Below are 22,660 nucleotides of genomic sequence, written 5' to 3'. Positions count from 1 at the left end.
CTTATATTTAATTATGTACCTGTACCCATGCCTTATTTGCTGTAGAAGTACCATAGTGAATTGGGAGCACTCATCTGGGATTTTGGTGTTTAAATCCTGGCTATGCATGTATAATATTGGGCAAGTTCCTAAATCCCTTTGTGTCCCTATTTCTTTATTTGTAAAAGGATAAATATTATTCCTCTTTGAAGATAAAAATTAATTATGAATTAATTTATGTAAAGTACCAAGAGCAGTGCTTGGCACATAGCAGTATGTATAAGCTCTTATTATTTACTCTGTATTCTGTGTAATATGTTCCATCATATGAATATAGCACAATTTATTTATCCATTCCATGTCAAAGGACATTTGGGTGGTTTCCAGTATTTCATTTTATCGATGTTGCTATGATCATTTTAGTAAACTTCTTCTGAGACATGCATGTGGAAAAGCATCCAGGGCATATATATTCAGGAGTAGAGTTGCCAATGATAGAATATGTTAATGTCAAGATAATGCCAAATAGCTTTCCAATGTGGTTATACAGAGTTCCACTACTTCCATCACTGCATGAATTCCCAATGAACTCACACACTCTCTCACACTTACTCTGTTGTTCTGCTCAATCCCCACATTCCTCAACACTCTTCCCTTGATTCATTTATTTAGCTCTGCACCAATACCTCTCTATCTTAGCAACTATAATATTATTTTTAATTATTCTTAGCTTTATTTGATCATAATTTTAATAACCCTAGAATTATTTCAGAACACATTGAGTATAAAATTAGGAAATACACTGGAAAAATAAAATATTATAATATAATGCCAGATATGATACATGTTATAAAGAAAATAAAACAACTGAGTGGAGGTAAGACAGTAGAGATTGGTGAGGAGAGTAGGGTGGTCAAGAAAATATTTTCTAGGGAGGTGATATTTAAGAAGATAGCAAAATTAAATGCCCACTATCCATTTTTCAAGGCTCAATGACCAGTTTTGACTAGTTACACTGCAGAACTGGTAAAGTAACATCAGAGCATGTGCCTCAGGCTGATTTGAAGGACGAGGTCATTGAAACAGATGGACAGGCATTGACTTGCAAGTGTGATGGTTGATGAATCATCTATGTGAAGAGAAGGATAGTAAGCTAGGTGAAAACATATTCAATTAACGAGGAGAAAGTAGCAATGGATGATGGTAGATGACAAGGAGGAAGGTAGCAGGTGGTATGGTTGTGACCACATGAAATTTAAAGCAGCTAGGGTTTTATTATTTTAAATCTTTATTGAGTAGGTGAAGTTAGAGAGGAAAAAATTAGTGAGAAGGCGAGAGTGGTCAGTGAAAATATTTTCCTCACATGTGGGTTTAGAGTAAAAAAGCCACCACCATATCTGATAGAGAAACAGTGTTCTCAAGGGACAGCCTGATTTTAACCAGAGCAAGAAGGTAAAGGAAAATGGGGAGAGAAAGATTGAAGTTGCAGGGATTTTGTCCATGACATTCCAAAGGATTTCACAGATGGGTTTGAGGTCTTGGAAAGGTGGGGTCAGATTGGGGGTGGTACAGAGCCATGTGATGTATGAGTCCAAGTATTCACTGTTGACCTGGAAGTGGGTCGGGTCAATACTTCCCATGGTGACTATGGTCAACAGCGGTACGTCATGATGGATTAGTCCTGATGATCTCTTCAGGGAAGATAAATAACCTTCAATTTTAACTTCATTTAGAAAATGGGAGCCATTGAACATGTTGATCCTCACCCTCCCATCACCAAATCTATTGTTTCCACATGATGTTTCCCACCTCCTTCCTTGTTATATTGTCAGTACTCCCTCCTTTTATGAAATGTCACTCCTTAAGCCCATGCTCTGGGTCCCAGCTTGTTGACCTTTCTTAAGGGTTATTTTCTGTCTTTTCTACATTATTATTTCTTCTTTTTCTGTCTACAAAAATCAACAACAAATGTAGTTTGTCTAGGGGTGCTTAATTTCCTTGTGAGACATGGATTCATTTGGCAGTCTGGCAAAACCTAGGGACCCTTAAATGCATAAAGTAAATATGTAGAATTACAAAGTAAAATATTAAAGTTAACAAACTATAAATATTTTTAATACAGCTATTATGATATTAAAATGATAATTTATGATATGATGACACATACCTTATTTATTAACATATTAAGTGATAAAACCTAGCAACAGGTCTCACTCATAATAACCCACATTTCCAATTAATAATGAGTGTTAATGATGTTTTGAGATAATTGCAACAACTCTAAAGTAACATTGAAATATATTTTCTCTTGGTAATGAAACTGCAGATACTACTACTACTACTATAGTTTGCCTTCTACATTTATATATTATCTGATAGAAATGCTAAATTTCAGTTAGAAGTTAATGATTAATGCAATAATGACTTTTTGTTTTTTTCTGATTTCTGAGTTGGGACATTCCCTGAATTCTTTTTTCAGGCCCCAGTTAACTCCTGATCCATAATTTTCACTTTAGAAAGCATTCTAAATTTTTTGAGCTGAGCAAATATAGTTCTTCACGATTTACTCTCCTCTACCTTCTTAGCCTAATCTCTACTTGTCCACCAGTAACACATTGCTAGTCAGACCATTTCTACTTGCTCTTTTTCATACCTCTGTATCCTTACAACTCCCCTTCCCTGGAATAACCTTCAAACATATCCAATTTTTTAAAATCCATTTTCTTTCTCTTTTAACCTAGATTTGGAGAAGGTTCTCCTTGTCCTTCCTTATTCCAAGATCTGATTTTTATTCCCATATTGTATTAACATTGGCTGTTCGGCTGTCAGTTTACTTATCAGATGGGTCCCTAAGAGTAGGCATTGTGTTATGTTCATCTTTGAAGATGTAATGAAAGAGTGAAAGTGTGTCTGTTGCTAATCCTAACATCTTCCACCAATAAGTCTGTTCTCTTCACTGTCTGCTTTCTTGCAAATTTTTTTTTTTTTTTTTGAGACGGAGTGTGGCTCTGTCGCGCAGGCTGGAGTGCAGTGGTGCAATCTCGGCTCACTGCAAGCTCCGCCTCCTGGGTTCAAGCCATTCTTCTGCCTCAGCCCCTGAGTAGCTGGGACTACAGGCACCCGCCACCACACCCGGCTAATTTTTTGTATTTTTAGTAGAGACGGGATTTCACCCTGTTAGCTGGGATGGTCTCGATCTCCTGACCTCGTGATCCACCCGCCTCGGCCTCCCAAAGTGCCAGGATTACAGACGTGGGCCACTGCGCCTGGCCTCTTGCAAATCTTACTGTGCTTATTATCACAACCACTTTCAGACTAGTTATTGTTGAATTTCGTTTAGGTTAATTTTGTCTCCCTTCTTCTTACCCTTACATCCCAAGCCACCTATCCACCACCTACCCACTTCTCCTCTGGCAAACAGGGTAAGAATCCTGTTTCACAGTGTGGCAGTAATTGCAACCTTGGCTGCACATTAGTAAACAACTAAGGATTGTGTAAATAATATCTGTGTTTAGGCTCTACCTCTAAACTGATGTGAGGACTAAATAGTGGTACTTTTTGAAACTCTCCCAGGTGATTGTAATGTGCATGAGGGTTGTGAAATGCTGGGGTATTAACTATCCTTGCTGGTCTTGGAAATACCAGTCCTATATGTGGTACTAAATAATTATTTTCTAAATAATAACCAGAACTTATATGAATATGCACACTTATAAGAATAATTTTTCCATACAACTTTGAAATAGATAAGAATCTGTAATTTAATAAACTTATTGTATTGTATTAGTGTTTTTAGATAATGGCTTTGCTTTCTAAATTATTTAACTCACTGCATTTCCCAGACCATGTGATCATACTCTTTCCCAATGAACTTCTGCTCTGTTGCATGTATGTAACATTCATTAAAGACCCTAAACCCTCACTATAAATTGCAAAACTCAGTGCTGATGCTAAAGCATACTCTTCACTCTAAAACTTCCAATTTAGTAACTCCATTTGCGTTATCTAATGTGAGAATCTCCCACCTCCTCAAAGAGAATAGTTTTTGCATTTTACTCTATGTAAAAGTCTCTAAAATCCCCAGATAATGTAAGACTTCTTAGATGAGAATTTTGACTTCAATCAAATTCTGATTTAACGTTTTAAGAAATTGAAAAAAAAACGTGTTTTTGTTTTATTTATTTATTTATTTATTTATTTTGCTTTCTCTAGTGTACTTTAGTGCAAAAAGACCTTGGGCTGAACTAAAGAAAACTATTGTCTAAGTAAAAAATTAAAGCATCTGAGACTTTCTGATCATAATGTGACAATATCAGGATCTTGTATGGATAGAATACTTGGAAAGGGAAAAACAAAACATCCTCGTAGACATTTTTTGCTTGATTGACCATAGATTCAACCCACATCTGCATTTGTCTCTTAAAAAAAAAAGTGTTTATAAGCTTCAAAGTCTCTAAATTGGGATGGGGCTCTAACCATTGGCATTCATGGCTATTCATGTTTAAATTGCCGTTCATTTTTCTTTTATTAAGAGTCCTCATTAAGTTTTCTTTCACTTACTATTCAATTATTAAATATAGTTTTGTATTGAGGAAGAACATCTAATCTATTAATAGATAATTTGAAAATAAATGTATATGTTTCTTCTCATACCCATTCCCTGCAATTTATTTATAACTTGTAATTTCAAGATGCGACCAGAAGAGATAATGATATTTTATTATGTTATGACTAGATTTTCTGGTTAGGAGCTTTCATTAAGCAGAATTAAATTTTATTTCTACGTAATGCATAGTTATTTAAACTTCAGTTGCTGGTAAAATTTAATTGAACTTAAGTCTAAGAAGACTTAAAGAGATTCAGTAAAATTGTTAAGTTTTAAATAGCTAAAAAAGCAATTCATAGAAAATTGAATATTTTAGCTATATCAAAAATATATTTAGGGAAATCCAAAAACAAAAATAACTACAAAATATCTTGGTATTTTGTTACAGCCAACCCACTATTTACACAACTATTCTGTTAGCTGTAATTCAAACAATTCTTTGAAGAAAAAAAAAGTATAGAAAAAACATTCCCTGTGACTTTAAAACATTTTAATACTAATAGCGTTTTATTTATTTATTTATTTTAGACAGAGTCTCACTCTGTCACCCAGGCTGGAGTACAGTGGCATGAACTCGGCTCACTGCACCCTCTGCCTCTAGGGTTCAATTGATTCTCCTGCCTCGGCCCCTAAGTAGCTGGGATTACAAGTGTGTGCCACCACACCCAGCTAATTTTGTTTTGTAATTTTGGTGGAGACAGTTTCACCATGTTGGCCAGGCTGGTCTCGAACTCCTGACCTCAGGTAATCTACCTGCCTAGGTCTCTCAAAGTGCTAGGATTACAGGCGTGAGCCACTGTGTCCAGCCTATAATGGCATTTTAAAATAGTGGTTGTGATAATATTGTTTAGTCAGCTAAAATTAGTACTAACCAAAAATAAAATTCCTCTGAATATTATGCATGGTAAGATTTTCCACATTGCACCTGAAAGTGTTGAAAGCATTTTTCTGCCATTTTCTCTTTTCTATGAGAAAAACTTTTTTAGTTATTCATATTCATCATATTTATTTATATTTACCAAAAAGAAGCACTAGATCTTGTGTATTTGTGTTTCCTTATTGTTTGTGTTTAACAATTGAAGCCAACATGTTAATTTTAGTTTTCATTTTAACTTATTTTAATTCAATTATATTAGAGGACTTTTTGAAGAGAGCAGAGACCAGAGTGTAACAGCAAAGAACACGGATTCTATAGCCACAGTGTTAGGGCTCCCATCTGAACACTACCTCTTATTAAATGAGAGATTCCGGGCAAATTAGTCCACAGCTCTGTTTCTCAGTTCTCTTAACTGTAAGAACAGATATCCATAGTACCTTTCTCTTAGCTTTTGTGAGAATATTAGGTGAGTTATTAAGTGCCCAGAACAGTGCCTGGAACATAGTAAGCACCGCCTTAATATTTACTATCTTCATTGTTATTATTGAAGCTAGATGATTCTAATGTGCTACCATAGAAAGTGAGGGATAGAAGTATTACATATTTTTAGGTGTTACTTAACTAAGTTCTAGAAACATATATGGGGATATGAAGTAAGCAAAAATGAATAAAACAGTGCCTACCCTAAAATATTTATAATACAATAGACAAGATAGATAGATATACATGTGCCATAGGTGGCACAATTTGAATAGACAATAAAGGTTCAAATAAAATTCTAAGAAAGTTTTGGAGGAGTGGTTCCTGAAGGAGATATACTTTAAATTGGGCTTTGAATAATAGAATTTTGATTGAGAGTGAGAACAGAGAAAGCAGGGGTAGGAAGGACAGAAATTTTAGAGCAGTATAGAATAATGACTGATGTTTTCGGCTGAAGTAAATAGATGGGTTGGCGACATATGGGTGGGAAGAGGGTATGCAGTAAGAGTTAAGGATGGAAACCACAGACTAGTTCATGAAGAATACTGACTGCAATGCTGTTGAAACAGAATCTTCTAGGCAATGCAGGAGTCACTGGTGGATTCTCAATATGGGCATAAAATAATTAGAATTGTAGTTTAGTGATTATTTTGGCAGCAGCATGATGAATAAATGGATGGAAAATGAGAATAGAGCCATGAAGCCAGTAAGTAGCAGTTAGAATTTAAAACCAGGTACATCTGTATTAGAAGCCATCACTGAGAACCAGGTTATTGCTTTGAGATCAACTTCCTGTCTCCCATATTGGTCTTCAGTGTGCCATTAGTTTTGCTAGTTCTGCTTTTGTTATGAGGTGTTTCTTTCTCCTAGGCTCTTATTCCCTTTGCATGGCTGCATTTTACCCTAGTAATGGTTATGAACTAGTAGAACAATTAGTTGCTGGTGACAGTAGTAGAGAAGAACCACCGACTGGTATTAGATGTAACTGTACACCCTTTGTTTACTTATAATAAGGGCTGAGAGCCCCAGAAGACGCCAGTATTCAATCACAGGTAACAGATTATCCTGTCTATGTTCTGTATGAATAGCCCCTTGCAATCTGTACACATTTGAAAATTACTAAGACTTCCTAAAAAAAAATCAAAATTATTCTCTGGAAGATATGAATACTTGTTTAATGTATAAAATTTTATTTTCTTTTTTTCATTTCATGAAAAAATATAAAATGAAAATGTTTATATTTAAGCCATATTTTGGGGAACTCAGAATATTTCATATTTGGTAATAAACTTTCAGTTTCAGAAACTTTGATCTATAGTTTTTATCTTTCTAAATTTCAGCTTGTTTTTCTAAAATTATTCTCACTACTATAATTTAAAGCTAAAATTGGGCCCGGCACAGTGGCTCACACCTGTAATTCCAGCACTTTGGGGCACCAAGGCGGGCAGATCACCTGAGGTCAGGAGTTCAAGACCAGCCTTGCCAACATGGAGAAACCCTATCTCTACTAAAAATACAAAAAATTAGCAGGGCGTGGTGGCACGTGCCTGTAATCCCAGCTACTTGGGAGGCTGAGGCAGGAGAATCACTTGAACCCGGGAGGTGGAGGTTGCAGTGAGCCGAGATCGTGCCATTTCACTCCAGCCTGAGCAACAAGAGTGAAACTCCGTCTCAAAAAAAAAAAAAAAAAGCCAAAATTACACTACTTAATTTGTATATCTATACATATTATAGTTCTGTTAGATAATTCTGTTTATAAAAATATTTATACCTTTCTCATTTATTCAACTTTATTGTATCAAAGGTGTAAAAAGTTCTTGTATTTTAGAATTTAATTTTTTATTGAGTAGAAGAAAGGCATTTATGTACAATTTGTACATAAATGTCAGATGGCATTTCACATTAATGATACCAATTGAGTAAATTTTATCCGTACAAAAGGCCACGCATCAGGCTACAAATGTTTGTGTGTAGTTATCATATTTTTCTAGTTCAAATGCTTAGGAGAATAAGCTTTTTAAAATACAAATTTTGTCTATAGTTCAAAATATTATAATTCTGGCATATAAACTGCTTGAGTAATGACAGTTATTATAATTAAGTATAAAGGCATAAACATAATGACAGATAATGTGTATCAGCTTAAAGATTATCATTTATAAACCATTAAGACTATTTTAATGTGTTCTATTCAAAATATATTTTCTTGTTTTTAATAATATTTATAGGATCTATAATTAAGATGTACATTGATGGACACTGGTGCCACACATAGATGTAAATACAGAAAGAAAACCCCAAATATAGGCAAACACTTTTCATTAGAATAATAGAAATAGGAAGAGAATATAAGATAAAATTATAGAGGCTTAGTCACTTAAAATATATTCTATGAAGATAGACTTATATTAACTGAATTGTTTTATTTACTCTTTTTAAATAAAAAGATAATCTAATTTTTAGACAGTTAAAAAATTATTTCATATTCGTTAGTTTGTTTGCACTCTCCTAAATCTCTGAGTGTCTTAACATCTTGTAACAATAAGCTGTTAGATCCTTAATCCTGGTATAATTATGTGACTCAATAGGGAGTCCAGAAAAAAATTACCTTGTAATTTAATTTATACTTTATTTTATTTTTCTCCGTTGAAATATGCAAGAATAGTAAATGGCTTGTTAATGTGCAGTGGAATGATTAAATTATATTGTAGGGGTATTGTGATGAAATGATGTGTATTTAACCTTTTGCTTTTTGTATCTTTTTTGGTACAGAGATTTTGGAAATCACATTACACCCTGTTGTTTAACTGCCTTTAAAAATGTTTTGTGCAGAACAAATAGCTTAATTTTATGGGGTTTTGTTGATGCTAAACTCTGGAGCAGAACCAAAAGGCATCCTGACTGCCAAAACAAATGAAGAAAATCATTTCCCTTACTAGCTTGGCAGAATGTTTTTACGTGATGGCTTTAAAAATAACTTTCCATTTCCAGTGAGGTCTTTCTTTGCCATATATTGTCACCTGAGTTAATGTTTGGTTGCAGTCCTGAGTCTATTAAACTGTTTTAAAATACCAAACAAACCAAAATAACAACAAAAAACTTTGGTAAACCTATATTTCTGTTATTCCTTTGGAGGGTCCCCATGTGTTGAACTTTACTGTAGAGAGTGTTCATACTTTTCTGTCTTTCTTCCATCTACTCAAGAGTGATCTGTTAAACATCCATCTACCTTTCCTCAGAAATCCTACAAGTCTTTCAGAGCCGGGGTTATTGCTAAAATCCTACAGTATTTCCTTCCGATTAAACTGGAAAATTTTACTTGTTTTATTCATTTAACATGTTACAGCATTTTCATGTCAATGAACCTGATTTCTCAAACTTTACTGTAATCTCCTTTGACAAACTGACTTCACTAAGAATGTGATAAAAGGCATATTGACTGATACAAGCCAATCAATGGACTTTGAAAAGCAGAGACTGTGCTTAAGACACTGTGCCAGATAGGCACTGGTAGTCAGACAGAAATAAGTCACTGCCTTGCCCTCTGTAATTTATAGTCTAATAAGAGAGCTAAAATTAAGTACACAAATCATCGCTATCCTAGATAGAGAAAATAAGAACACTATGAGGGATCAAAGGAGTGAGAAATACTGTCCGTTGAAAAAATATCAGCAAAGATTTTGTTGTGAAACTCTTTGGGAAATGCACCTGAAAGAATAGTTTTGTTATTCTTACAGCAATTGCCATTATTAGTTTTGCTGCTAGGAACAATACATGTTCTGGCAATCCTAGAAAAGCCATTATTGTCTTCACCATCACATAATATCTTATCTTTGTGACAAAAACTGTGAAGGGTCTGAGATTTTATCTCGCTCTCAAGACAGGTTAGCCTGTCACAGTTTCATAGATGCTGTCAGAAAACATTAGACTCTTGGGTCAGAGACGAAAGACTCTATTACTCATGGCACAGCAGGCAGCAAGAGCTTCTTGTTTCCATCAGTGTCCTTGCCCTTCCGGTCCTGCAGGGGGTGATGCGTGGCAGCCTAGGTAGACACTGCACTCAGTGGATACGTGTCACACCTGAGGGACTCCAAGCTTAGGAAACTCCCAATCTTATAAGGGGGTTGTTAGCAAAACTGTCTAAACTTTGTCTAGGGGGAGATATAATCTTTACTATCCTGGTCAGGAAACAAATCTTCCACTTGCCCTGGAGGGAGATTCTGTCTCTACCTTTTCAGGCTATTTGAAAAGATATTCTGGAACAAAAGGCGTCAAAAGATGTATAAAAATGCTATGGAGAATTAACCCCTAAACAGTGTGTTTAACTGGAAATGATCATTTTGAAGCCAGTATTTAGGGGAATACAGAATAATATGCAGTAAAACTAAAGTTTAAAGAAGCCTTCATTTTACATAATAATGAAAAATGAGTAAGAAGGGATGCTAATATTGTAAAAAGAAGCCCAGCCTGTATCTCGTAAGTTATGTAATAACCGTAATGCATTATTCTGAATTATGGATGAGGGATTATCTATTCTAGTCATATTGATAAGGGAATTAGTCATGAAAATCTTTCCTGATAGATGATCCTAAATGAATTTGTATTTTATTATATATATAATAAATATGTATACATATTTATATACATAGTCTATATATACATGCACATGCTCTAGCATATCCATTTGAATAATTTATACATCCACAGTAAAATAATAATTCCCAAATCAAATTGAATGTCAAATTAGAATGGGTCTTACAAATTATTTCTTAAAATCTATCTGTCAGTTCAAGAATGGTTTTCCAAAATAATAGATCAGGTAAAGTTTATAAACTCTGCAGCTTCACTTCTAGGATTCGACCTATAGTGGGGTCAGTGACTCCCCTCAGGTGTATGCAAAGCTGCATTGTAACCAGATATTGACTGATATCTTTCCTAAATCATGCATGACCCACTGATGGATTCATTGCTAACATCAACGTCTTTTCTAGGATTTTATGTGTGTGCTTTTTGCTTTAGGGTTGGTTTTCTTTTATATCACCATTTTTCTCTGTTTATCTTTTCTTGTGTTGCAACATCAAAAACAAAACTGTGTTTTCACATAAAGTTTATATGCCAAAACTGTGTTTTCCTTCAAAAGTTTATACATTGCACTATGAAAATTAAAGAACACCTGATGCTGAATATTGTTAGTAAAAAACTGCTTGGGGTTCATTGCACCAATGAATAAGAACATCGAAGTAATATTTTATACCTATAATTCAAACCATAGAGTGCTTGTTTCTATGATAATAAATTAAATCAGATAGCATTTATCACTATAAAATGCTACTATCATCACTTTGATAAATTCCCATTATTACCCATGTATCAGGAAATGGATTTGGCTACATAATGTATAAGTTAAGTGACAAGCCTCTTTCACTTCTGGGATTTACATGCCTTATCTGATATTTTATGGGGCATGGCTTTAAGAAAAAGAAAAAGCTTAAGTCTTATTTATTTTTCCTTTTTTTTTTTTTTTTTTTTTTTAATTGAGATAGAGTCTCACTCTGTTGCCCAGGCTGGAGTGTAGTGGCAGGATCCTGGCTCACTGCAAGCTTCGTCTCCCAGGTTCAAGCAATTCTCCTGCCTCACCCTTGGAGCAGCTGGGACTACAGGTGCACACCACCACGCCTGGCTAGTTTTGTATTTTTCATAGAGACAAGATTTCACCATGTTTGCCAGACTGGTCTCAAACTCCTGACATCAGGTGGTCCACCCGCCTCGGCCTCCCAAAGTGCTGGGATTACAGGCATGAGCCACCTCACCTGTCCTAAAAAAGCTGAATCTTGAACATATTTAGGATTCAAACAAACATGAGATTTTAGAAACTAAAATACCTATAGGAATCATTCGTGTAAAAGAAAAGTCTGAAATAAATCAGAATATCTGTTCCATTTCAACTCCAGAGGAATATTTCCGCACAGGAATGCATGCCTAGTGTTGCATCTCATCATATTTTTTAGGGAAATCAGAAATATGGATTTTTATGCAAGATTTTTAAATTTTTAAATGCTGGCTCCTAGCCTAAAAATAATTACAATTTGCCACTAAATAAAAAATACCGCCAATCAGCAACATCTAATATTTTGTTCGATAATCAGAATATCTTTCCAGGCTGACAGAGCATAAGCTGGGATGGTGATGGATAGAGGAAGGGGAGGCAGAAGATAATAGAGACTTTAAGGGAACAAACAAACTGCTGTAGACAGGAGAAGAGTCTGTCTTACTGTCACAGGCCTAGCAATACAGTCTAACAACAGTACACATTGACACTGGACTGGAAAAGGCTGTACCTGAATCCTTCTTAACTAAGGTCTCTGAGGACTCTTAAGCATCCTGAGGAGAAAGAAGCTGTTTGTAAAAATGTTAATGATATCTTGAGAGGCCCATGCTACTTGGCTGTGTTATTTTCACTCCTTCATCAAAATGTTAACTTGACAATGAAAAGTGACTTCCTACAAAAGGGAATCAGAAAAATTCTTAGGTAGCCTGTGGTATTAGTCCGTTTTCATACTGCTATAAACAACTACCAAGATTGGATAATTTTTAAAGGAAAGAGGTTTAATTGACTCACAGTTCAGCATTGCCAGGGAGGCCTCAGGAAACTTGCAATCATGGTGGAAGCTGAAGGGGAAACAAAGCACCTTTTTCACAAGGTAGCAGGAAGGAGCAGTGCCAAGCCAAGGGGGAACAGCCCCTTATGAAACTATCCGATCTTGTGAGAACTCACTCACTATCACGAGAACAGCATGGGGGAAACGGCCTCCATGATTCAATTACCTCCACCTGGTTTCTCCCTTGAAAAATGGGGATTATGGGAATTACAATTCAAGATGAGATCTGAGTGGGGACACATAGCCTAACCATATCATCTGGCTTCAATGGAGGCAATTAAGTAAAAACTGTAGAGTGTTTCGGTGAGAAACACCATCCCTCCAAGATAAATCACCTGACCAGCCAAGCCCATGAAATTGATACATCAGATGGTGCTCCCTTGAAATTCCGAGGGAACTTAAGAAAGGAGGTGGACTGAGCTTTTTCATTCTGGTGAGGGAAGGTGATTGATTCAGCAGATGTGGGGATAAACAATATTAAATAGGAGACTTAAGCTTTTGAGCCACAAAAACATTTGGGAACTGACCAGTTGCTACAGTTACTCAAATGGATCATATTCCTTTGTTTCCACCCATATATTTATTGCAGTGTGGGTTTCCAGAGATAAATATGAATTTTTAAAAGAAACTCCCAAAATAATAGCATCTCTTTGATAAAGTTGTGTTAAGGATTAAATTAGATATTGTATTTAAAGCACCTGACACCAAAATTGGAAAAGTTGATCATGCTAAGTGAGGGTATGGGGGCATGGATTGCTGGTATAGACATGTAGCCATTTCGGAGAGCAGTAATTCTTATGTTGTGTATATATACCAACGATTTTCTTACACAGATCCAAAAAGGGCATGTACAAAAAGGTAACAATTTGTTTGATGTGATAGAGACTTGGAAGCAATCTGGGTATCCATCGCTGGGAGAGTTGATAAGAAAATAGGAAGACGACAATGAAGATACTGACAGTAGTGATGCAGAAAATGAAATTAATAAACATGATGTCGTGGTCCAGTTGCAGCCTAATGGTGAATGGGATTACAACATAGCAAATACTGTTTGACTTTCAGAAGATGATTGGTTTATTTCCCTTTAAAATATTTAGGTATATACTGTAATTTGATTTTTTGCTCCCTTCAAAGATTTCTGTAGAAATACCTTATTTTTTAGTATTCTACAGTTTAATCAAATTACTGAAATGGGACTTTTGATCTGGTATTTATCTGCAAGAGTATACTTCATTCACTAATAATAGACTGGTGCTGTAACTCAAGCATCAATTCAGCTCTTCTTTTGGAATGAAAGTATAGCCAAAACAAACAAACAAAAAAATCCTCAGTATAGCTTGCAATTAAGACTTAGATCACAGTATTTAAGTGTTTTGAGTTTTATACATGAGGTCAGTGCTACAGCCACCTAGCATGAACTAACCCAGCTTCCACCTCCATAAAGTTACCTAGAGTTGTTGACTTGGAATATGTTCTGGCATTTACCCGACCTGCCAATCATTAGTGAGAGGCAACAAGGTAATTCAGCCTTTCCTCCTATCAGCACGAAGAAACTCAAAGCTGTTTTTTCCCTTTCTGTTCCAAAACAGTCTTATCCTGACAGGAGTGGTCTATACTAGTGCAGATTTCAACACTTTTTTTTAACGTTTTAATTACTATAGTGTTATGTAGAGATTTGATTGAGCAGCTAATGTTTCTGAACTTTACTTACTAATTTTCAGTGTCCTTAAGGGTTCTGTAGTGTTGTTATCAAAGCAAAAAGAAAATGCTGCATAAAAATACCAAACTTCAGCAACTGTTAATACTCAGATCATATACCTCTTAACAAATAGCATCTTATGCTAATTAGCCCTGCTAAACTATGTACAGAGAAAACTGTTCAAGTATTGGATTTGAAAGTAAGTGACTTATGTTTAACAGAACTAATGATGTATTGAAACACTGTATTATGAAAAGCTAAATTATACATCATTGTAACTATGTAGCAAATGTAGACTAATGTATAATCAAAATGCTAAGGATTTTTATATGGCGTTGTATGAGGGGAGTTTGAATGTTAATAAACATGTTTTCCACTTTAAGATCCAAAAAAAAAAAAAAAGAAAATGTGGGGGAACCACACCTTAACATTACAAAACACTCAGAAACAGCAGACTATATGTGTGCATAGGACTATTGAGGGAACTCAAAAACCCAGTTCTTAGTGAAAAAGATAAGAAAGAGATGAGATTTAACTTCAATACTATTTACATAAATTAGAAATATATGCACAAAAAGCAATAGTATACACTTTCTAAGAATACATACAAAGAAGGCACCTGGTAACAGGATACAATAGTTGCCTCCTGGGGGATGGAAATAAAACATGGAATGGGAAGAAGGAAATACATAATTAACTAAAATAAAAGAGGGACCTTTTAAGAGTGTTGATGAAAATGAATTATGAATTGAGTAATATAACAAACTCAAACCTCTGCACATAAGTTGATAAAGCAAAAGAAGGAAAAAATAAAATAAAGTTCAAAACACAATGCCTGGCACATAGTACAATCAATTCTATAGATTAAGCAAAAAGGGGACCAAAAGGAGTCTGAGAAAAGAAAAGAAAGTGATAAAGTAAAAAATTTCTTCCAAAAATAAATTAAGTTTTGCAATTAGAAATTTGTGGAACCAGTTAACAAGTATAACTGATTTCTGCTTGTGGTCTCAGGAAAGTGCTAGATACTATTAGAGGTGAAAAAGAAAAATTCGATATATTCTTCTTATCAGAGAATAAACCAACAAACTTAAAATATAAGTTTTAAGGAATGTATAAAGGAAGAAACCAACAATCTTAAAATACAATTAAAACTTTTGGATACCCAGTTGGAAACTGGTAGAGTTAAACAATGTTTTTAAAAAAATAATCACTTTGGGAGGCCGAGGCAGGCAGATCACGAGGCCAGGAGATCGAGACCATCCTGGCTAACACTGTGAAACCCTGTCTCTACTAAAAATACAAAAAAATTAGCTGGGTGGGCCATAGTCCCAGCTACTCAGGAGGCTGAGGCAGGAGAATTGCTTGAACCCAGGAGGCGGAGGTTGCAATGAGCCGAGATCACACCGCTGCACTCCAGCCTGGGTGACAGAGCCAGAATCCACCTCAAAAAAATAAAAGATAATAAATAAATAATCAAAGAGACAGTATGGTGTATTACTGGATGATACATTATAAGTCAGCATTTAAAGAGTCATTCATCCTTTAATCATTGTATGCAGCAAACATTAGGAGAGCCCACCACACAGCAGGTTCTGTGTTAAGTAGTAAAAACACAAGAAACTGCAGGAGGTGCCTGAGTTGGAGCACCACTCAGGTTTAACATGGGAAAGGGCTGGTTAAGGCATGGCTGTCCTCTGAAGGGCCAGGACTTGAGGTGAGCCTTCAAAAATATTAAAGAAAAAAAAGGATTTATCATAAAGTAAAAGCCCAGAGATACGTTTCTTAATTATGCAAATAATTCTGTGAATAACACAAAGACCCATTGTATCTTATCAGAAAACAGAAAAAAAAAAAAAAAAAGGAAATGTTTTGAACTGTAGAAGAAAGTGAAATGGTTTTCAGTGTGGTTTATTTTTATATGCAGTTGTCATAATAGTACATTATCTCTTATTTTAGATACACTGGCCGAGTACAGCTCTAAAAATGGAAGAATGCATAATGAAGGGAAAAGATGCGGTAAGTATGATTCATTGTAAATTAAACAAATCATCAATTATATCCCTAGTTAACCACAAAGAACTGAATCACTGAAATTTTTATTTGCTCTTATAAAAGTATGTATGCAATTTGGTTCATGAAGAAAAAAATATATAGGCATATAAAACATAATTATGTAAAATTAATTTCAATGTAGAGTTGAAGCAGAGATGCCATTGAGATCTTGGTTTTTATTTTGTTTTCTAATATCTTAATCAACTTGGGTTTATACATTCCTTATACTAATGCTTATTTCTCATGTATTTGGCAGAAAAATAATTGCAGGTAATTTTTTTTTTCTAGGAACAGTTAAGCACATTCTTTGTGAGATTTCACTTTACATTGTTTAGTAAATTAGAAATGAATGAAGAAACAAAAAGTTTGAGAGAGGCAATAAACACATTTTACCTATTCCTAAATATTTTTAGGGTCTCTTCTACTTTAAGAAGCATTATTCTCTCTTTCTGTTGTTTCCCTGCTGGGTGTGAGTGGCAAAATGCTGTGTATCAGCACCCAGACACAGTCCCTAACACTCTAAGACATCAGTGATAGAACTTTCACATGCGAGCAGTGGCTAGCTGATTTTGTGACACAAATGCACCCTGGAGGAAGTCCTAGACATCTGCCTGTCAAAGTGAACTTAACCTTTTTTTAGTTAAAAAAAAAAAAACTATATAAATGACTAACACACATTATACCAACTCCTCATTCTCTGTAGCAGCTGGGTCACAGCCAAGGAGTGAGTCAGCACATTCCTGTTGCCTTAGCCCACATCATGATGCTGACTAATTGAACATAATCTTAGGCCATGTCAATCTAGCTCAGCTGAGCCAAAATGTGGTCTAATAGGCTCCCTCTCAGATGTGACGGTGTGTCAAGAGAGGAAGTGCAGGTGCTTATGGAAATAAACAACACATATTTTCACCATACCTGAATGAAAAGATTCTACCAAATATATGGGTCACCCAAAGAATAAAATATCATGTGAATGCAAACTTGAAGAAATAAGTGTACCTGTGTGCTCTGGATAATCAATTCGATAGTGCACTCCTCATTCTAGCCAAGTGATTCCACTGGCCTTTTCCTCCTAATACTGTTATAGGATAGACTTTAAAGTGCTGAAATCACAACAGGTCCTTATAAAATGTGACAGTAACTGATGATTGCATGTATTGATTTCAAGTAATACTGGGCACTAAAAGAGTTTAGTATTTATTTCATAATTTATTTTTAATGGAATGGCAACACCTAATTTGTCAAAAGAATGCTTGCTAAAATTAATTTAGCCAAGTTGATTTTGAAGCTATTGTAAACTTTTTTTTTAAATTCAGTATACTGATCATAAAATTCATTTACTGATGAATATATTAAAACTTTGTTAAGCATGTTATGTATTAGGTGCTGTGCTCAATTAACTGGGAAATGCCGAGATGCGTAAAATAGATTCTGCCCTCAAGAAGCTTAGAGTTGAATACCAGTGTTGACAAACTAGAGCTTCTAGGCCGAAGGTGGCTTGTTGCCTATTTCTGTAAATAAAGTTTTATTTGAACACAGCCCCACACATTTAGTTTTGTATTGTTTATGGCTCCTTTCATGCTATAGCTGCAAAGGTGAATAGTTGCAACAGAGACCAGATAGCTCATCAAACTAAATACATTTACATTCTCGTCCTTTACAGAAAAAGTTTGCTGATCCCCAGTCTACTACTATTTCTTACAGTAATATAGTAATCTTATCATAGTCCTGCAACAAAATGTTATTTTTGTTGGTTAGTTTTCCATATTTACTTAACAATTCTCTCTGAAGGTGCTTTATGTGAATTTGTGAGTGTGAGAATATAAGACTTACTTTCCAAAACATTAAAATTCTGTTTGTCCTAAAGACTACATATTTTGAGAGGCTGAGGCAGGCAGATCGCTTGAGCCCAGGAGTTTGAGACTAGCCTGGGCAACATGGGGAAACCCCATTTCTGCAAAAGATACAAAAAGATTAGCTGGGCATGGTGGCACATGCCTGTAGTTGCAGCTACTCCAGAGGCTGAGGTGGGAGGATCACTTGAGCCTGGGAAGGCGAGGCTGCAGTGAGCTGAAATTACACCACTATGTTCCAGCCTGGGAAACAGAGTGAGACCCTGTCTTGGGAAAAAAAAAAAAAAAAAGACTGCATATTTCCATATGAATAACTATGCTTTTTCAAATTTTTGGTTTTAATGACTTTATGCTGATTCATTGTTTATACTGTACTTAAAAAACTAACAGCATTGGGAATAACTTAATTACTTAGTGGAACATATTGTCATGAGAATTTTTACACTTGAAGAAATTTCTGAATAGTGCTTTTTTTATTCCTCAATTGTAAACTAGAATACATGAAAAATGATGCAGTCTCATTATAAAATGTAATTTACACATCACTGCTAACCAAAATGTGTTTCAATCACCCCAGTTTCTTCTCCAAGTTCTTGTCCTCTTTTCTTCTCCAAGTTCTTTGTCCTCCTTCACCCAACAGAGATTTACGGTAAAACATGAGCTTTCTAGGGCTAGGAAAAACAAAAATCAAAAAGGACTAAACATGTTTATTATACTGATAGATTCCTTCCCTTTTTTTCCTGCTTTAGGGTGAATGTGCAAATTATGTTCGGGTTTTGCATCACTATAACAGGACACACCTTCTGACCTGTGGTACTGGAGCTTTTGATCCAGTTTGTGCCTTCATCAGAGTTGGATATCATTTGGAGGTAAGATGTTTCATTCATTGCTGTCAATACAAACAATGCTTAAAACAACCTTGTTCTCAAAGAAAGACTACAGCATTTCTTCCCAAGAAAGATAAAAGCATTTGCGATGTACTGAATCAGTTTGCTTGAGACAGAGAAATTATCTTTCTGGGCCTTTAAAATTCTTGTCAAGTACAAAATCTGTGAACCAATTAATTTACTATGTACTCAATTCACTTAATAATTTTATTTGCTTAATTTGCCCACCAAGAACATCTCTTAACATCAAACTGTGTTCTCTATTGTGTTATATTAATATTTTCATTAATTTAACCACCAAACTGGAATATGTATATAGGTGGGTGTGTATGTGTGTGTATATATATAATTTACATAAATAAAATATAATATTTTACAAAGGACATGCAAAGACTTTTTGATTCTGTAATTACTTTCTCATGGTCAGGTGAGGTAGGGAATGCAGGAGGAGGGAAGATTTCAAACTGAGTTAAGATAAATATTACTTGGTGCCAGTTATACATCTCTTCCACTAAGACTTTGCCACTAGGTGATACTGCATAATAAAAGCAAATCCCAACTGAATCCTGCCACACATATAATATTTACTAGCAAGTAGGCTCAAAGATCAGTCATATAACCTATTCCTGTAAGCTGGGTGAATCGCAACTCTCGTTACTTTTAAGTACATTTTGAAGCACTCTATATCACAATTTTACCCTGAAGCATATGAAACAATATACTTATGTAGAATCTGTTATTTTTCATCTACATTGGAAGGCAGAGTCCTACATTAAGACAAGGCACAGATAAAATCGAGTTCTAGATATTCTGTTGTTAAGCAGCTAGACTCATGATTCTTATATTCCATTTATGAAAGTGCAGCAGTTGCCATAAAATATTAATATTTTAAGCCACCACATACAAAGAACACCATTTCACCACTAAAATATTATTTCTGATATTCCTTATACTAGTTAACTCTCAGGTGCAAATATAATTCGAAGTATTTGAAGTGCTTAATAGCTGCCCCTGGAGAGCGCCCGTGATTTAACTACTTCAGCTGTTAACTATCTATATAGGGAGATTTTATCATTAGTTTCATGTGCATCCATGTGAAGAGACCACCAAACAGGCTTTGTGTGAGCAACATGGCTGTTTATTTCACCTGGGTGCAGGCGGGCTGAGTCTGAAAAGAGAGTCAGCGAAGGGAGATAAGGGTGGGGCCGTTTTATAGGATTTGGGTAGGTAAAAGAAAATTACAGTCAAAGGGGGTTTGTTCTCTGGCGGGCAGGAGTGGGGGTCTCAAGGTGCTCAATGGGGGTGTTTTTTGAGCCAGGATGAGCCAGGAAAAGAACTTTCACAAGGTACTGTCATCACTTAAGGCAAAGACCAGCCATTTACACTTCTTTTGTGGTGGAATGTCATCAGTTAAGGTGGGGCAGGGCATATTCAGTTCTTTTGTGATTCTTCAGTTACTTCAGGCTATCTGGGCGTATATACGTGCAAGTCACAGGGGATGCGATGGCTTGGCTTGGGCTCAGAGGCCTGACATTCCTGCCTTCTTATATTAATAAGAAAAATAAAACAAAATAGTGTTGAAGTGTTGGGGCGGCGAAAATTTTTGGGGGGTGGTATGGAGAGAGAATGGGCGATGTTTCTCAGGGCTGCTTCAAGTGGGATTAGGGGCGGCGTGGGAACCTAGAGTGGGAGAGATTAAGCTGAAGGGAGATCTTGTGGTAAGGGGTGATATTGTGGGGTTGTTAGAAGAAACATTTGTCGTATAGAATGATTGGTGATGGCCTGGATACGGTTTTGTATGAATTGAAAAACTAAATGGAATGACAGAAGGAGAAAAACAGGTATAAAAGGTCTAAGAATTGGGACTACTCAGGATATCTGATTAGAGAGTGCCTAAGGAGATTCAGCATAGTCCTGCCAGCAAAGATTATTTATTTACTTCAAGAGTTAAGAGTGGCAGTTTGGGGATAGCACCAGGAGATATCAGCTGTGATGGCTTGGAAAAACAGTGTAAACCGGCAGTGTAAACAAGAGCAGGGCATGTATGAGTAGTTGAGAACGGTGAATAGGAGTATGACTAGACAAGATAGTAGGGATGACAAGTTTTTGGGGGCACAGTCTAAGTTAGTCTGGTGTCTGGAATGAGACTGGGGCCTAATAAAAAGCATCTATACAGGAGCTTAAATGGGCTGTACCCTGTAGCATTCCGAGGACAGGCCTGAATTCTGAGAAGGGAAAGTGGTAAAAGTATTGTCCAGTCCTTTTTGGTGGCTGAACTTGGTGAGGTGTGTTTTAAAAAGATCTTTAGTCCATTCTACTTTTCTTGAAGACGAAGGACCGTAAGGGATATAAAGGTTTCACTGAATACTAAGAGCCTGAAAAACTGCTTGGCTGATTTGACTAATAAAGGCTCATCTGTTATCAGACTGTATTGAGGTGGGAAGGCTTAACTGAGGAATTATGTCTGACAGAATGGAAGAAATGACTGCAGTGGCCTTCTCAGACCCTGTAGAAAAGGCCTCTACCTATCCAGTGAAAATATCTACCTAGACTAAGAGGTATTTTAGTTATCTGACTCAGGGCATGTTTAGTAAAGCTAATTTGCCAGTCCTGGGTGGGGCAAATCCTCGAGCTTGATGTGTAGGGAAGGGAGGGGGCCTGAATAATCCCTGAGGAGTAGTAGAATAGCAGATGGAACACTGAGAAGTTATTTCCTTGAGGATAGATTTCCACGATGGAAAGGAAATGAGAGGTTCTAAGAGGCGGGCTAGTGGCTTGTACTATAGTATAACCTGCCTTTGCTGGTGTGTGGTGATTAGGCCTGGTGCAGCCGCCATCAATAAATCAAGTGTGATCAGGGTGAGGAACAGGAAAGAAGGAAATTTGGGGAAATGGGGTGAATGTCAGGTGGATCAGAGACATACAGTCATGGGGGTCAGGTGTGGTATCAGGAATAATGTGGGAGGCCGGATTGAAGTCTGGGCCAGCAACAACAGTAATTGTGGGAGACTCAACAAAGAGTGAGTACAGCTGAAGGAGCCGGGGAGCAGAAAGTATATGCGTCAGGTATGAGGAAGAAAATAGATTTTGGAAGTTATGAGAACTGTAGAGAGTGAGTTGAGCATAGTTTGTGATTTTGAGGGCCTCTAAAAGTATTAAAGCAGCGGCAGCCGCTGCACCCAGACATGAGGGCTAGGCTAAAACAGTAAGGTCAAGTTGTTTGGACATAAAGGCTACAGGGTGTGGTCCTGGCTCTTGTGTAAGAATTCTGACCGCGCTAACCATGCCTAGGAAGGAAAGGAGTTGTTGTTTTGTAGAAGGTGCTTGGGTTTGAGAGATCAGTCGGACACGATTGCAGGGAGAGCACGTGTGTTTTTATGAGAATTATGCCAAGATAGGTAACAGATGAGGAAGAAATTTGGGCTTGATTGAAGTAACGGGGGCTGTCTGTGAAGCTTTGCGGCAGTACAGCCTAGGTAATTTGCTGAGCTTGATGGGTGTCAGGGTCAGTCCAAGTGAAAGCGAAGAGAGGCTGGGATTAAGGGTGCAAAGGAATAGTAAAGAAAGC

The 22,660-nt window shown here is 36.2% G+C and overlaps 1 protein-coding gene across 2 annotated transcripts in view; it reads left to right on the top strand.

Moving 5' to 3' along the window:
• SEMA3E (semaphorin 3E) overlaps positions 1 to 22,660 on the top strand; it is a 283,628-nt gene that overhangs the window by 162,112 nt on the left and 98,856 nt on the right. For both annotated transcript variants that reach the window (XM_003822740.5, XM_034964340.3), the window contains exons 3-4: positions 16,257 to 16,316; positions 18,955 to 19,074. In XM_003822740.5, the coding sequence (XP_003822788.1) occupies positions 16,257 to 16,316; positions 18,955 to 19,074 (180 nt within the window). The remainder of the gene's footprint in view (positions 1 to 16,256; positions 16,317 to 18,954; positions 19,075 to 22,660) is intronic.

The sequence above is a fragment of the Pan paniscus genome, chromosome 6, assembly GCF_029289425.2.
Source record: "Pan paniscus chromosome 6, NHGRI_mPanPan1-v2.0_pri, whole genome shotgun sequence".
In the NCBI taxonomy this organism is placed as follows: domain Eukaryota; kingdom Metazoa; phylum Chordata; class Mammalia; order Primates; family Hominidae; genus Pan; species Pan paniscus.
Note: the sequence above shows the minus strand (reverse complement) of the source record. Positions and strands in the feature narration are given on the sequence as shown.